Raw genomic sequence first — 17,237 nt, 5'->3', positions numbered from 1 at the left:
TTTTTTTTAATTTTCATTTTCACCCAGTGAACACAATGTGAATAAATATATATTTTAAAAAATTTAAAACTTAAAATAAAAAAAGTAAAATAAGGCATACATGCAGGCTGGTTAAATAACAAAATTCTGTGGTGTTATAGAAGAGAGGGTTAAGTCAAAAACATCAAATTTTAAGAAAGGTGGAAGAAAGTCTATTATTATTTTCACGATCAAATATTAGTCGTTATATTATTAATTATTGATATATTATACAGGCAACGCAAAACTACAATCCATATAAAGTGTCAAAAGGCATATCCTTCAAATAATCCTTGACTTTCTTCCACCTCTCTTAAAATTTGATGTTTTTGACTTAACCCTCTCGTCCATAACACCACAGAATTCACGCTACAGCTCATCTGGCAAATGAGCGAGGATAACCTGTGCACCCTAGCTGCTGAAGTATACTGCAAGTCAGGCACTTTTCTATTTGGCGAAAAAAAAAAAAAAAAAAAAAAAAAAAAAAAAAAAAAATTTAATAAAACGAATTAATTGTTCTGCTAAGCTATCAGATGGAACAGGAGTGTGACGTGTTATAGTGAGGTTGGATGTTGTGCAGTTGATGACAGGTTTCACATCACTTGCACGGTCCTGACGAGACGTGACGGGGTGTGTTCACCCCTGCCTGGCGCCTCATGAGCACGGCTCCAGAGCTGTGTGCCCTGTTCTGTGGCTGTGTGGGCGTATCTGCGCCTCTGTCCAGCAGCTTCCTGCCGTGACTCGTGACTCGTGTAACACTGGCTGGCGGGGGAAGCCTTCAGTTCACACACGAGAGAGCCACACACGAACTTCCCCCAAGTTCATGCTCGCTTTTTTATTTTTCGTTCTATCTCATTGTATAAACCGGTGTGGCATTAAATTTTGCGGTCGATTAGGATAGGTTAGCTACATTATAAATACTTTAAAACATTGTGGATGGTTTAAGTATAGCTACATTAAAAATACTGTAAAATCATTTTATGGTTGCTTAGCAAATAACTTTTTAATATGTAGCTATCCAGGGCTGGGAAACCGTTTACATGATTTCACAGTATCTTTGATGTAGCTATCCTAACCAAATCAACCGTCCACAATACTTTCAAGTACTATTTATAATGTAGCTAACCTAACCTTTTACAATGAACCAAAAAAACAAAAAAAAACCGAAGTTGCACGATCGGACGTTTGACTCTCTCGTCTGTGAAAAGAAGGTTTCCCGTCTGAGTGCAGGAGGTGTTCCCGCCAAATTAAAACCAGACAGCGCTTGTTTCTTTAAGCTGAGCTCACGATTTTAAAAAAAAAAAAAAAAAAAACCTAAGCCAGTGCATAGCGGGCCATGCGCGCGACCTGTGCTAAGTATGTTCACAAAAGTCTTACTGTTAATTTCAGCCGACGAAATTTCAAGATGTATCCGACCTATGTTGGCAGGGCATCTGGCCAGCAACTTGTAAACAGTTTTTTTTAAATTATAAATTAATTTGTGTAGTGTAAAATTTTTAGTTAGCCATTCTAACCACGAAACATTTTATTTATATTTCTTGCTAGTTAGTTTTCAAAAAGTATTAGCATTGATTAATTTTTAAAGTGGTAATTGCTCCAGAGCATTGTAATTGCTCGACATAATATGATTGGTAAATATAAACAGTTCTATAGTCCCGCCAAAATGGCTTCCCACTCTACTGGCATAGCCCGGTTGCGCCATGAAACCGTAACAGAAATGAAATTATATTCATTTCCCTCCTATGCACAAGACCTGTCTCCCATGCACACGACCGTTTTATGCGCTGTTGTGGATCAGCAGGCTGGAAAACATGGCGGTCAAACATGGCCTACTGTTGCTCTTACTACTGCAATTGTGCGCTCTGTTTCAGTACAACCCCGTCCGTGCGTGACCTCACGGACTGTGGTCCGTGCGTTATAGCGTGCGGCGGGGTTAGCACTTGGGCGTGACGTGTTCTGATCCGCAGACATTATGTGCAGAGAAGACTACTATCATGTTTTTATTATAAAAATGCTTTACTTTAGAAAAAAACGTTTGCACAGTGAAATAAAATAACACGCTCAGCATATTAATTACTAAACAAATAATTCTACGTTAAATTTCATGTATCGATTTCGTATTATAAGTTCATTTGCAACATGAGAACACGTGAATATTTGCTCGTTTCCGAGGTTATGTGTTTCCACATCTCTGGAGAGTACTTACTGAAGGATTAGCTCACTTTTATTTATTAAATAATAGTACTTATTGGTAGAGACCTGCAAAATTCGCGGTTTCGATGGACTTCAGGATAGACTGCAAATACCCCTGTACACTCGGGCAAATAACGCAAGTTCAATGGCTGCCGACTTGTAAGTCGTCTCAGCTGGTTTGTCTGTGATTCGATCCTTCTTTGGTTGAGGAGTTATAACTGGTTGAGATTCGTCCAGATGAACAGTAAGCCAATAGCAAAATTATCTAAGAGGTATATGTGTTTGAATTCTAGCCTGTCACAGAATGAACACGCGAATTTTGCAGGTCTCTACTTATTGGCGTGGGAAGCCCCTCAAAAGGGGGAGATGCCTGTCTGCACTTTCAAACGCGTGACTGTGAAACGAGTTTGACATCAAAACTATGTCTTACGGAAAACTTTCTGTATATTTTAAAGTTTTGTGCTCATCGCAGAACACGGACCGTATACAACATGCAAGCGCCGTGTCCGGAGATGACGTGAGTCGGTTTTCCCCGCGAGCAGAACTCCCCCCTTGAAATCCTGAAGATTTGCGCTCCTGCTTATTGGCAAAAATCCAAACGGAGCAGGGGTTTCGAAAAAAAAAACACGCTCTCATACTTTGCTGCAAAGCAATCGTAAAAGCATATTTCGGTCACACATGAACTAAAATTTTCAACCTTCCAGCTAAAAAAATGCTTTTAGCCAATTATGTATCTCCCCCCCCCCCTCACACACACACACACATACCTACACGGAAACGTGTCTCGTCTAAGGAGGGGTAGTCCTTTAAGATGGACGACTGCTATTAAGTTTTGCGGAAGAAAATCATATCAAAATATTTTCTGGTTAATATGTTTGTTTATTTTTAAAGTCCAATACGAATCTTCATAAGATAAATGTAATGAATGATATGAGGTGACGTTTTCTCCAATTTAACCTCCAGTACAGGTACAACTGATACATTTGTAAACAAACTGCCGCCATATTGGTACGTGTAGTCACCTTTTGGGGAAACCTTCATTTCACAGACGAGAGAGCCCCACCCGAAGTTCCCCGAAGTTCATGCTTTTTTTCCGTATCTTTAATGTAGCAAAAAAAAAAATTAATGTAGCTATCCTAACCAAATCAACCGTCCACAATATTTTAAAGTATTTATAATGTAGCTAACCTAACATAATTGACCATTAGTATCCTTTTATCATCACCGCCATATTTATTTACAATGAACCAAAAAAAAACCGAAGATGCACGATCGGGCGTTTGGCTCTCTCATCTGTGAAAAGAACGCTTCCCCACCTTTTGGTTCACCCCCCCCCCCCCCCCCCGTCTATGCTCATCTGTATATTTCCTGATCTCTGCGAGTCGGTGGCGCTAACATCCCCCCCCCCCTTACCAACCTACGAGTAACTACAACAACTGAAGCAAGACAAACATGTCTGCTCCATAGCACACCTCACTTTCGTGTGTGTTCCACTCCTTTTCTGTCAGAATGCACAATTCTATTTTTTTTATTTATACTTCATTAGGTACGTGATAAAAACATGATGAGAATGAATTTTTACGACGCGCGCGCCATGCAACGATATTTTCACAGCATGAAAAAAGGCTACACACAAATAAAAATATATTTGTGCTTTTAAATCTTATATTTCGGTGATTGATATTAAATACTGGTCCATATCATTAAACACATTTATTTACTGTGAATATTAGTGATAGAAATTGTGTCTATAAATATTTTTAAGTGTATTTATATATAAGTGAACTAAATTTTCCGTATGTATAATTTTTTGCAATATTAATTTTAAATTATTATAATATTATTTAATAAATAATTAAAATTAATAAATTATAATAAGTGTTCAGCTTATTTATTGATTTTAATTATTAATTACAATTTATCTCGGTTATTTAATTTTATATTCCCCTTTTATATTTTAATATTGAATACTGAGTACTGATTTAAAAATATTAATTTAATTGAATTATAACTTTGACCAACCGTAGTTATAAAATCACTCTAGTTCTTTTATTATTTTATTTCTATTAATTATTTCCATGCAAAAATAAAGTTAGGTTTTTTTTAATCACGGCAAGTGCGTACATAAGTACACGCACCCATTATTTTTGTGCTGCTGTACTGTGTACAACTTTTTTACTTCAACTCTGAAGGAGTCAATGATGCGGTTAGGCGTATATGTTTATCGTTAAAAATAATAATAATAACAATAATAATGGACTATTCAACTTGCAATGTATTAAAGTTGAAATTACCGCAAATAAGTCTATTTGCGTACCATCTAAGTTTAATAAGAAATATTCGGAATAGTTGAATGAATACGTGGCGGTGATATGAGGAGTGGTCGGAAAGGTTTCAGATTGGTTGGTTTGAAAACAATAAGGCGGGCGCCAAGATGGGAACAGCCCACTGCCCATGCTTCACTTAGGTCCGTACCAACTGTTTTCAGAAAAAACTAGTTAAAGATTTTGCATGCTTATAGGCCTTGGTAAAACAAAAATTATCCACTTTGGATATCAGAATTCAGAATTTTAAATGAAAGTTCATGTTTTACGATATGCCTAAAGTCACGTTTAGTATGTTTGTTGTGAAAGAAAAATGAAATAATAGTAGAAGAATAAAAAAACCTTCAAAAGCTCTTTATCGAGAGATGGCCATTTTGCATTGATATCTATGTTCTGTAAGTTAAGTAACTTTTAAGTGGGTAGCTATATAAATTCCTTATCAAACAGTGAATGAAAAATGTAGTAAAAATAGTAATAATTTGGGCATCATGTAAAAAGGGCATATTCAATACAAGTACTTGTAGGGATATGCTCTAGTGTCACAAAATCAAAACTAATGAAAGCACATCCTGGCAAAAAGTTTAGTTCTTAGAGGATCCAACTTGGAGAATTTTAACAATGGGTTATACTGGAGAGTACGTACTTTCTACTTGGAACTCCTTGCATGCTAGTAATTGTGAGTGTAATAAGCGAGTGAAGGAGCAGCGCGCAGGTAAACTCGAGAGGAAGGCGCGGTGTTTCACTCTCGGTGAGTGTGCACTCGCCACCGAGAGTGTAGTGCGCTCTCGTGAGCAGCCACTCAGCTCTCACACAGTGGAGCGCAACTGAAGACGCGGAACATGGCCACTAGAACATCTGTGCGGTGGAGAAATGCCAACGTCAAAAAAATTAAGTTTTAAATATGAATGAAACATTAAAAATTTCTTATAATGACTTTAAAAAAAGTAATTTTAAAAACATTGTTAGTCCAGAATTTATTAAATGGTGTGATGACGGAGAAGCGTATCGGGTATAATCAAAAATTATTGTACTTTTAAAATAATTTTTGACCATGTTGAATTATCTCGGTAGCAAAGAAATAAGCATGGCTGCCCTGTACACATGTGGAGACGTGTGCAAGTGTGTAAAATTTTTGAGGTTATAGTTTTTAACACTCGTACTTTGCCGCTATGCAGTTTTTTTTTTAACTTTCTAAACAAAATATAAAGTCTTTTTATTAAGGGTTTTGGTTGTTAAGTACTGCAAAATAGATAATGTTAAACATTCCCAGCAACGTTAATAATGTTCGCAGGCTTTTGCGGCCATCGTTTGAAGTAGCTTGGCTTCTGGGTTGTTAGGTAACTTGCTCCCTGATGACGGCGACTGCAATGACGACCGAAACGTCGGTGAATTGTTCGCCGAGGTCGCGGCTACAACCCAGAAGCCAAGCTACTTCATTCCCAGCAACGAACCAACAGAAGAAAAGAAAGAAGTCAAGGTTGCCAGCATGTACAGCCAGGCAGTCGGCTCGCCTCAGAGCTGGCTGGTTGTAACACTCACCTGCTAGCAGGCAGGCGGCCAGCAGGGCGCAGCGCAGCTCCCTGGTCATGGCTGCAGGCTGCTGTGCTGGGCTGGCGGGCTGCAGGAGAAACTGGCCCGGTGACTGCTGGGCGCGGTGAAAGTGCCCCTCCCCTCCTCGCCCCTCCCACAACCCCACCACGCTCATTCACGGGCCGCGGCGCCTCCGGCCCTGCCCGAGCGTCACACGATCTGACGTGAACACGTCTTCAAAACGGGAAGCCTTCTTTTCACGAACGAGAGAGCCAAACTCCCGATCGTGCATCTTCGGGTTTTTTTTTGTTCATTGTAAATAAATATGGCGGTGTTTATAATCGGATACTAATGGTCAATTAGGTTAGGTTAGCTACATTATAAATACTTTAAAACTGTGGACGGTTGATTTGGTTAGGATAGCTACATTAAAGATACTGTGAAATCATGTAAACTTCGGGGAACTTCGGGTGTGGCTCTCTCGTCTGTGAAATGTAGGCTTCCCCTTCAAAACTGATGCCACAGTGGGAGGCAATTAAAAAAAAAAAAAGGAACTATAAAAAAATCTGGGGGATACAGTTTGGTGTTCCAGCTACACATCTATCATCTCCATCCCGAAATGTAATTACACCACTGGATTGCTACAGGATCAAAGATTTCGTTACGCTAAGTGAGGACCATGACGCATCGCGCGCCGTGGAGTGGGAAGCGCCGCCATTTTGAGGTCATTTTGCTGCGTTTCCGAGATTTCCATTTGGTGTAACGTTTGACTCGGAGGAGCTACGACAGTAGTATAGGAATGACGGTCCGACGGCAGGATTCAGGTTGTGGTGTGTGGTGGGGTCAATGACCGACCGACCTCTGACGTCACGGCGGCCATCTTGGATGACCTTGACCTTGACCTTTGACCTTGACCTTGACCCCGGCGGCCATTTTGGATCCGCCATTTTGGATCCGCCATCTTGGATGACGTCATTTTGTTTTCTCGAACTTTCCGCCATTTTGTTTTCCGCCATCTTGGATTATGACGTCACCGTTGCAATTTCCGTTACGTCCGCCATCTTTAACTTTTTTATTTATTATCCGATTTTAATGAAAAAAATTTTAAAATTTATAAAAAAAATTAAATAATAAAATTTTAATATATTTTTTTAAAAACTTGTAATTTTTAGACACGGAGTTCGGAGTTCTCGGTTCGAACCCGACGAGGTCAAAAAAATTAAAAATGGCGACAGGCTCCTTCCGCAATGGTGGCTGCAGGCAGACTGACTGGCCCCCACCACTTTTTTCAAAGCATATATATCGACAGTGAGCATGACGTCATGTCCGCCATCTTGTCTTCGATGTTGGAAACCATCATCATTGTATCGGCGGCGAGAGTGCGCTGACGCCATGTTAGTTTGATTCTTACCCGCTAGAGTGCAGTAATAATTTATTACTGTGACACCCGACATCTTGAAATTTGGCCGCCATCTTGAAAATCCGTAATTTTAATGCTAGAGATTCGGGAAAAAGTTCAAAATTAATTAAATCAATTTGTAATCTATATACTGATTGATTAGATCGACTAAGGTCCTTGGTTCGATCCCTGGTCGATACAAAACAACTTTAATTTAAAAAATACCACAAAAGTGTTAGGTTTGAGAAAATAAAAACACCACAAGTTCTTTTAAAAAAAAACTTTTATTACATAAATTCAATACACTACTACAAGTACAAAAAATAATACACAGACATAGAACTAAAGTCTTGTGGATTTCTCGATTCAAACAGTCTTCTTATTGTATGGACTAAGTCCTTTACATGTTCGTAAATGTCTATTCAGTCTATCAGGTCGACATAATGGTACACCACAATTTTCACACAAAACCGAATTATCGACTTCATTAAAAGGACAGTGATATATTTCGTGTCGTTTTGCAATTTGAATATTTGCTAATGTTTTGTTACAAAATATACCGCTTGATTCTGATGAATGTACAGACAGTCTATCACAATTCCTGAGGTGACGTTTTAATCTTCCATAACGTTTAAACTTGCTTAAACACCTGTTGCACTGATATTTAATGCGTTCAGAGTTATTATTACAATTGTGTATTACATAATCACGTAATTTCAAGTTTTTGATCTTGTCACAGTACGTACAGTTGGGCGATGGAACACTGTTGGATGCTCCTTCCTTTATCAATGACACTGGAACTGTTGACAACCATTGTAACACTGCTGTCATGTTAACTTCTGAAGCCGTTGAGGTCTGCTCTGCAGAAGATGTTGCACGCGTCGAAATCTCCTGCTGTGCTGAGAGAGCAGGTGTAGCTGTAGACGACGTAGTCATCGTGGTCTGCACTGATGATGGTAGACCTTCGATCCAGGTCGGTGTTGATACTGGTAAAGACGCCATCGAGGTCTCAAGAACAGCTAGATACTGGTCTATTATTCAAGGCTGACTACCCGATGTGTTCATCACCGCAGCCAGAGACGGACTAAATGTTCATATCACCAGGGTCTCACTTATATATATTCTCATCAGCTGGTACAACACATGAGTCAAAACAATAACCATGTTCATTATACTTGCACTTAACTGTCTCGGAGCATTTTATATAATGACGATGTAAGCTGTCGAGGCGTGAAATTAGTTTATTACACTTATTGCACTGAAATTGTATTCGTTTCAGTAAATTATTCGGACAACTGCTTCTTTCATGTCTGCGAGCGCTTGAAGTTCTAGTAAATGATGCGACACAGTATTTGCACTGATTCGAAGTACGCTCTTCATTAATTGAAGTCTCCTCTGCAGTCGGTATCGAGATCTCCGCAGCTGTCGACAACGCAGGCATTGAGTTCTCCGCTGTCGTGGTCTCCTCTGCATCCGGTATCGGAATCTCCGACTCCATCATCATTGCTGTCATCGAGGTCCCCGCTGCTGACGGTAAACAGTCTATCCCGGTCGACATTGAAGCAGTAACTACGAAATTTACTGAAGAGAGCAGGTCCGTACTGCACCGCGGCCAGAGGTATACTGAGGCTCCACTCGTCTGAACTTCGCTTATATACCCGCAGTCTACTGGAATACTACATTAGTCAAAATATTGTCTGTATTTAAAATTAATTTTTATTGGGTACCTAAAAATTGTAGAAATAAAAAACAAACACAAGTTCAGGTTTTACACATTTATTTATAAAAATTACACAAATGCATGTTAGGTTAAGGAATTAAGCATTTTCGCAAGCAAAGTCTTTAATGCCGCACGAACTGCCTCTTCGACTCCGGTTCCAACTGGTTCGCAGGTCACGGGATCAGGAACACAGGTTTCCAGCTGGTCATCTTCTGCGATGTCGTCATCTCGAGCGAGACATGGTCGATGGCGTCTGTGACCACGTCTGCGCCTTGGCTCTACTGCAGTGCTAGTTGGGACAGATTCACTGCCTGAACTTTGACGGCGAGACGAACGTCGTTTGGACGTCTGCGTAGAAGCATCACAGGTCGCAACAGGTTGCAACACGTTCATGTTTGGTGTTGCACGTGCAGACGAGACGACTACCTCATCGATGCTAGCAGGAAGGATTGTGTGCGGTCTCATGTGATAGACGGCACAGTTTCCAGGTTCGCAACAATCTAATAGCTGCTGAGTCAGTTCGTAGGACACAGGAAAGTGCGCAAACCGCCAATGCTGAGCATCTCCATCACAGGTTTCTGTATATGTACGTAGATACCCGGAATCCCAGTAGCTGTACTCGACACTGCTGAAGCTAGGTCTTGCGCTCACGTACACGTTAGCAGGATGAAACGTAAACATCTTCTTGCAGGTCGAACGTCAACTGAAGACACGTACGTAGGTACGACATTTATATATGCAGACTCCTACTAACACTGTGTGTGCCATTTCTGCATTAACTGCGAGTTTGTACAGGCACAGACACGTTCAAACTTGTCACTTGGCTGCACATCGTATATTGCACTAAGCTTGCGCAGGGAAGGACAGCCATAGTCGGTCTGTAGGTCTTCAATTTCAACTGCTCCGTCATTACACAGATCTCGTAGCCATTTTTTATGTTCAGGTCCGGCAACGTATATTGTTTCGTTTTGAACTAGTAAATCTTGAAGTGTGTTTTTCACTTGGTGGTATGGGATTTTTCCTTCGTCCCACTCTAGTCCGTGATAATATTTGCATAGCCATTCGTTCGAAAGTTTACTTTTTTCGTCTAGTAGTTTCCAAGGATACGGAGGTCGGAAGCTGCGGGTTCGAGTCTTGTCTCCGGAGGTGACGGCAATTTCTTTGAGAACAAAGCCGTTTTGACTCTGGAAACCTTGCAGGTTGCAGTACATCTTGTCGCTAGCAATGCTCGATTGTAACTGAATTATTATTGCAAACGAAACAGTATTTAAGTCAGAATTTTCACAAGTTTGTCTCGACAATTGTATGATGCAAGCCGATCGTGAAGTATCAGACAAAAAGCATAAGTGTTTGGTGGAATATTTCCGCTAGTCGATATCTCGATCCTACAGTCGATGATGTTTGAATTTAATCGATCATCCTGTTTGGAAACGTCAAACACCATTAACGGAGCCTTGTTCTTGAAACTGTCGGGACTCAGTATCGGTGACTGTCTCCGCCCATAGTAAGCTTGCTGAAACTTGGCATACATTTGATATGCGAGAAGAAATATTCCACTTTCAAAGTCCATGTTCATATCAACGTACGGATAACTTTCGCTGTTTAAAAATATTTTTACATTACGTAATTGACAGTTATCGAATAAGGAACGACTTACTCCTGCATTGAGCTGTCTTCCGGTCTGAAGCCCGACGATGATGTATCTTGGTTTTTCCGTAGCGAAGCTGGACTTTACTATCCAATTGATACGCTGACTATGAGGCAAGCCAGGATAAGTTTCCAGGCTCCAGGATCGGAATGGCACATCGAAGTTCTTGCCATTTTCTATGTTATTCAACATCTTGACTCGTTCAACGGTGCTCACTTGGATGTGGGGCAGCATCCACTCGATAGACTGTAGTGTTAGCGAGACATCTTGAGGGTTTTCTGCAGCGACGACAATTGCATTAATGTGCGTGTTGGCTAGAAGCAGTACGAGCTCTTGTTTCGAATTAATGATTATATGCCTGTAGTCCTCAGCGAATCCAAGAAGCATGGACAGAGGAACACAAACTTCGAACTTTCCTTCGGCATAAACCGGAAGCTTATATTCATCCTCGAGAGCCCAACCGGCCATCTTTGCAGCAGTCAGTTCATTTGGCGTGAGCGAAAGGTAATTTTTCATAGCAGATGTTATGCCTACATCTCTCGTCTGGTCTACCTCGACGCCATTGAGTACATATGTAACGCGCTCGATGAGGTGAAGAATACCATTGCAGGATATTGACGTCGTTGTCGGATGCGTACCATCCGCTTTTGTAAGCATGCCTCTTATACGTAGAAATGACTGTGAAGGTAAAGTACAAATATCTTGGTGCTGTACAGCAATGCGTACTTCCGATGGAAGTGCGTACGGTCCGAGCAGGAAAGGCTGGTACTCGTGCAATTCCATTTTCGTAATGCTGTCATAAAAAATGACCGGATCTTCCACGTTGAGGATTTCGTCTTCCATATTTATTCGGCACTTGTCCAATACTAAGAAGATACTTGATGTTGTCAGGTGTTAATGCACCGATGTCTGGTAGAGAACTGTTCTTATTCACGTCAATACGACTTCTTTTATAACTGTTCGGTGTTACGAACTTTATGCCCATCGCTTCAAGTGCAGCCGTAATGTAATTTCTTCGTCTTGAAAATTCACCAATCGTCCTCGCTGGTCAACGATTCTGACGACGACTTCGTGTGCGCACTTCACGACGACTGGAACGTAAATGATACTTTGCGGTACTTCGACCAGTTTATATCCTGGCGGGACCATCGGCGAAAATTCGTGCAGCATGTTGCTTAGTCTTCCGTTGAGATACGTTCCACTTGCCAAATTACAGTTTATTCTTATGACATTCACAGGCAAAATGTTTACTGCACGCGTAGATTCGTACGTTCTTCCTGCATCATACACCTTTGATTCGAATCCTAACATCAAACCTATGGTCCCAGGTTTCGTAAAGTCGACAATTTCACTGCATGTTAGAATGCTTTTTTGAGTGTTTGGATTTCCACGCAGTTGAAAGTCTACATCCTGTGGTAACATATCCCTGATGTAATTTGCAATGTCGTCAATTTCGTAAGATCCAACAGGTAACTGTATTTCATGAGCGGTCCCATCGCTTTTCAGGAAGCAGATCTTGCAGTTTTCTTCGTCGATATTCGGTATGGCATTATACGTTTGAAAATCTACGAGTCCGATACACCATTCTCCGTCTAAATCCAGAGGCGGGAAATGAACCGCCCGCAGCTCAGATGCGTGACCTGTCAAGGTAAGTGTTATCGACATGACTAATAAATTATCATCACTGCACAGCCTTTAAGTAGTAATTTTTATTTGTCAGCTAAATTATTTTTTTAGTTAAAAAGCGAAGACACAAGTGTCCGCAGTTTGTTTGATTAGGCCTCTGTTCCGTTTCGTAATTGTAGAACAGTGTAGTGGTCCGGCCCAGGTACCGCCTAAGTTCAGGCGGAGGTCTCAAATTACCGAAACTGTCGTAGTAAGTAGCTTTTTTTCCAGACTTTATATACGCTACCCAGTGCGTGCCGCGACCTGCAGTCGTGTCTAAATTAATTATGGCGCGTTCGTTGGTTTTTGGTTTGCTGGGTAAAGTGTCTCGCATAAACACGCCGCAGAAATTTGGTATTTTCAATTTGCGTGCGTACTTTATTAAATCTACGTTGGTGAGCGGTCGTTTCGGCAGAGAACTTAGGATTTTCGTTTCTTTTTCATGCCTCGGCCTGATTTGTGAGGACGTAAGTACAGGCCTGCGCCGTTTTTTTTACCCATGGCAATGGCTTCCATGCTTGCATTATGTCGCTGTGCTTCTTTTAACTGCTTTCGCTCATTCTTCGAAGTGTTGACTGCCCGCACTATACCGCTCGTTGCACCGATGAGACCGCCGAGAGCACCCAATGCAGGCAAAAGCAAAGGAAGAAATCCTCCTATAATCTTCTTGTCGAGAGTCTGTAATTTTTGTTTGGCTTTTTGTATGCCTGCTCCAGTCTTGCGTTTGGTCTTGCGTGAGTTAGTCTTTGACTTTATGGAGCTGGCTTGACGAGCACCCAGTCCTAATTTCGTCTTTGCCTTCATGATTTTAGATACGCCCCAGGCCGTGATTTTTTCTCCTAGACCCGCGTGCGTCGATTTACTTATTTCTTCAGCTTCCTGTGCCAATATCTCGTCGGCCCGGTGCCTGGATTCCAGATCCTTGCTGAGCGAGTAGGCAATATCGTGCTGCTTGCACTGATCGTCGAGAGAATTAATGCCCACGTCACCGCGAGCTAACCTTTTCGCTAGTTTAGTGCCGGGGCCGCAAAATCTGTATCCGGGAATGTGTAGCTCGAATGGCAGATTGTTTATCAGCGAGTTCACGAGTCCTGCACCACTGTGTTTTTTGTTCTTACCTCTTCGAGTCATTACGCGCAACTGACCAGAAAGTATAAATGTGTTTGATTTTATACAATTTATTTAGTACAATGCAGGTCGTCAAGCAAGATGTTTGTTTGCCCGTGCGCATTACGCAAAACGTTGAAACTATCGGTCGCGAATCGCGACATGGCTTACTGTTGCCTTCTGCTGTACGATGCATAATGGCGGGACCGTCAAACTGTGGCAAGACGTGCGTTCTACTGAGTTTACTGGAGGAGCCAAACGGTCTTCGGTTCGAGAACGTTTACTTGTATTCCAAGTCGTTGCAACAGCCAAAGTACCAGCGCCTAGCAACTGTTCTATGCTCGGTGGAAGGACTGGAGTATTTTCCGTTTAGCGATAATACCGATGTGGTGTCTACCGACGAAGCAAAGCCTAATTCCGTGTTTGTGTTCGACGATGTAATGTGCGAGAAGCAGGGCATTATACAAGAGTACTTTTCCATGGGCAGGCACGCCAAGGTAGACTGCGTATACCTGTGTCAGACGTACAGTAGAATACCCAAACATCTCCTACGAGATAATGCGAATGTTATAGTGCTTTTTCGCATGGACGAACTTAATTTACGTCACGCCTACGACGACCACGTAAACACCGACATGTCGTTTCAGGAATTCAAAGACATGTGCTCCTTGTGTTGGAAAGACGAGCACGGATTCATAGTCATCGTAAAGGACTGGCCTCTATATAAGGGCAGGTACAGACGAGGTTTCGATCAGTTTATCGTCAAACATGAGTCATAGCATTTCGAAATTCGGTCGTAGCAGCAGACATACTGTATGCCCCGACTCTGATATCCGCAAATATATTTCGCTACTGTCTCAAAAAGTAGAAAGTGTGAAAAACGAAATAATAGAGTATCTCGTTGCCATCGACCAGCGTGTGGAAGCCTCGGATTCTCGCATTCGCGACATGATCGAAGTATCGAATGCACAAAGACGTGACGATTTGAGGACTTTTCAAAGTAGTCTGAAAGCATCACTATCTCACTTGTCAACAAATTCAGATTTTGCCACACACAAGAAAGAAGTTTCTGCGAAGGAATAAAAAAGTATATAAGGAGGTCTTGCAATAAGTTTTCAGCCAGTACAATGTCGGACCTGGCCAGTGACCTTCATCGAGCTATACAGTCTGTTCGTGAAAAATATTTACTTGCTAGACGAACCAGACTTGCACGTGAGATGGAAAATGAGGAAATATTTAAACCAATCACTAGTCGCCTCGACGAACTTAAAAACAAGGAAGAACCAGCTATCATTGTGAAGACAGAAGTTGAAGATGAAATGCCAACAGTAAAGAAGATAAAGTATGAACCAGATCGAGAAGAAGAAGACTTAACAAGTACAGAGACCATGCACAAGAAAAAAATACCGAAAAAGGGACATCAAGTGAATGCAATGGTCCGACCATACCTGATATCGTTTACGAGTCGGAATAATGACACGACCTACGGAGTGTACAGAAAACATAATAAGTGGTTCCTCGGTGCTAAAGAAATAGACTTTCTACCAGGAAATATCGTTCGCGTAGAAGAGTTCAAAACGCGCGGGACTCCGGGTCTGTACGAATTGCTGTTTCGCAGGGAGCCTAAAGGATATTCTCACAAAGACTTACAAGAGTACAAAAAAACTGCTAGAGCTAACCAATGCACATTTTCGCGATAACGATCCAAATAGTGGTGTATATAAAGACGTAGATCATGAAAAAATCGACATTCTCGCTAATCTCTTCAGTGAACTAACAATACATGGCGAAGGTTTAAAAAAGCTAGAAAGTGGTCAGATATTTGACTATGTATATTGGGACGATCCTAATGAATTAGTTGATCGCCTTAGAATTCTACATGCTTCGCTTAGCGTAGGAAACTATTCGCACATCAACGAAATAGTCTCCATACTTGAAGAACTGAGGGAAGCCGGGTACATACAATGAGTCGAACCGGAATCGCTCACGAACTTCATGCTCCTGCTAGACGAAAATACCTTCGTCGCAAAGTCATAGTTCGTGGAATTGATGATTTATTCCAGGCGGACCTTGTTGAGATGATACCGTATTCCCGATTGAATAAAGGTTTCAAGTACATGTTGACAGTCATCGATGTTTATAGCAAGTTCGCTTGGGCTAGACCTGTCAAATCAAAGACTGCAACTGAAGTAGCCAAGGCCATGAACAATATTTTGCGTGATGGACGTGTACCGTCGCACCTGCAAACGGACCTCGGGAAAGAATTCTACAATGCATCCTTCAAGGCTTTGATGAAGAAGTATGGCATCAAACACTACTCTTCATTTAGTAACGTCAAAGCCTCCGTTGTCGAAAGGTTTAACAGAACTTTGCGATCCAAGATGTGGCGGCAGTTCACGGCTAACGGAAATTACAAGTGGCTTGACATCTTGCCGAAACTAATAAACGAGTATAATTCCACGATGCATTCTACCACGAAAATGAAGCCAAAGGACGTAAGGGACAATCGCCTGCTTCGAACAGTGTTTTCCAACATGAAGAAGAGAGATCCACGAAAGCGTAAAGCTAACGTCGGTGACATTGTGCGAATCTCCAAGCAGAAAGATATCTTCGAGAAAGGTTTCACTGCGAACTGGAGTCCCGAACTTTTCCGTGTGACACATGTTCGTGAATCAGAGCCTAGGACCTACTACCTCGAAGATTTGGACCACAAACCTATCCGTGGCGGCTTCTATGCCGAAGAGATTCAGCCTACGTTGTATCCTGATATGTACTTGGTGGAGAAGATTATAAAACGAAGAAACGGACTGTCCTACGTCAAGTGGTGGGGCTTTCCACCTCGCTTTAATTCGTGGGTGGCAGATGCAGACATCGAAAAATCCACAAGACTTTAGTTCTATGTCTGTGTATTATTTTTTGTACTTGTAGTAGTGTATTGAATTTATGTAATAAAAGTTTTTTTTTTAAAAAGAACTTGTGGTGTTTTTATTTTCTCAAACCTAACACTTTTGTGGTATTTTTTAAATTAAAGTTGTTTTGTATCGACCAGGGATCGAACCAAGGACCTTAGTCGATCTAATCAATCAGTATATAGATTACAAATTTATTTAATTAATTTTGAACTTTTTCCCGAATCTCTAGCATTAAAATTACGGATTTTCAAGATGGCGGCCAAATTTCAAGATGTCGGGTGTCACAGTAATAAATTATTACTGCACTCTAGCGGGTAAGAATCAAACTAACATGGTGTCAGCGCACTCTCGCCGCCGATACAATGATGATGGTTTCCAACATCGAAGACAAGATGGCGGACATGACGTCATGCTCACTGTCGATATATATGCTTTGAAAAAAGTGGTGGGGGCCAGTCAGTCTGCCTGCAGCCACCATTGCGGAAGGAGCCTGTCGCCATTTTTAATTTTTTTGACCTCGTCGGGTTCGAACCGAGGACTCCGAACTCCGTGTCTAAAAATTACAAGTTTTTAAAAAAATATATTAAAATTTTATTATTTAATTTTTTTTATAAATTTTAAAATTTTTTTCATTAAAATCGGATAATAAATAAAAAAGTTAAAGATGGCGGACGTAACGGAAATTGCAACGGTGACGTCATAATCCAAGATGGCGGAAAAC

The 17,237-nt window shown here is 41.2% G+C and overlaps 1 protein-coding gene across 1 annotated transcript in view; it reads right to left on the bottom strand.

Annotated features, from left to right (window-relative positions):
* LOC134538529 (chitin deacetylase 1) overlaps positions 1–6,191 on the bottom strand; it is a 74,863-nt gene extending 68,672 nt beyond the window's left edge. Inside the window, exon 1 of the mRNA XM_063379933.1 lies at positions 6,075–6,191. Coding sequence (XP_063236003.1) covers positions 6,075–6,123 — 49 coding nt within the window. The 5' untranslated portion in view covers positions 6,124–6,191. The remainder of the gene's footprint in view (positions 1–6,074) is intronic.
* Between the last annotated feature and the right edge of the window lie 11,046 nt (positions 6,192–17,237).

This window comes from Bacillus rossius, chromosome 13 (genome assembly GCF_032445375.1).
Source record: "Bacillus rossius redtenbacheri isolate Brsri chromosome 13, Brsri_v3, whole genome shotgun sequence".
In the NCBI taxonomy this organism is placed as follows: Eukaryota; Metazoa; Arthropoda; class Insecta; order Phasmatodea; family Bacillidae; genus Bacillus; species Bacillus rossius.
Note: the sequence above shows the minus strand (reverse complement) of the source record. Positions and strands in the feature narration are given on the sequence as shown.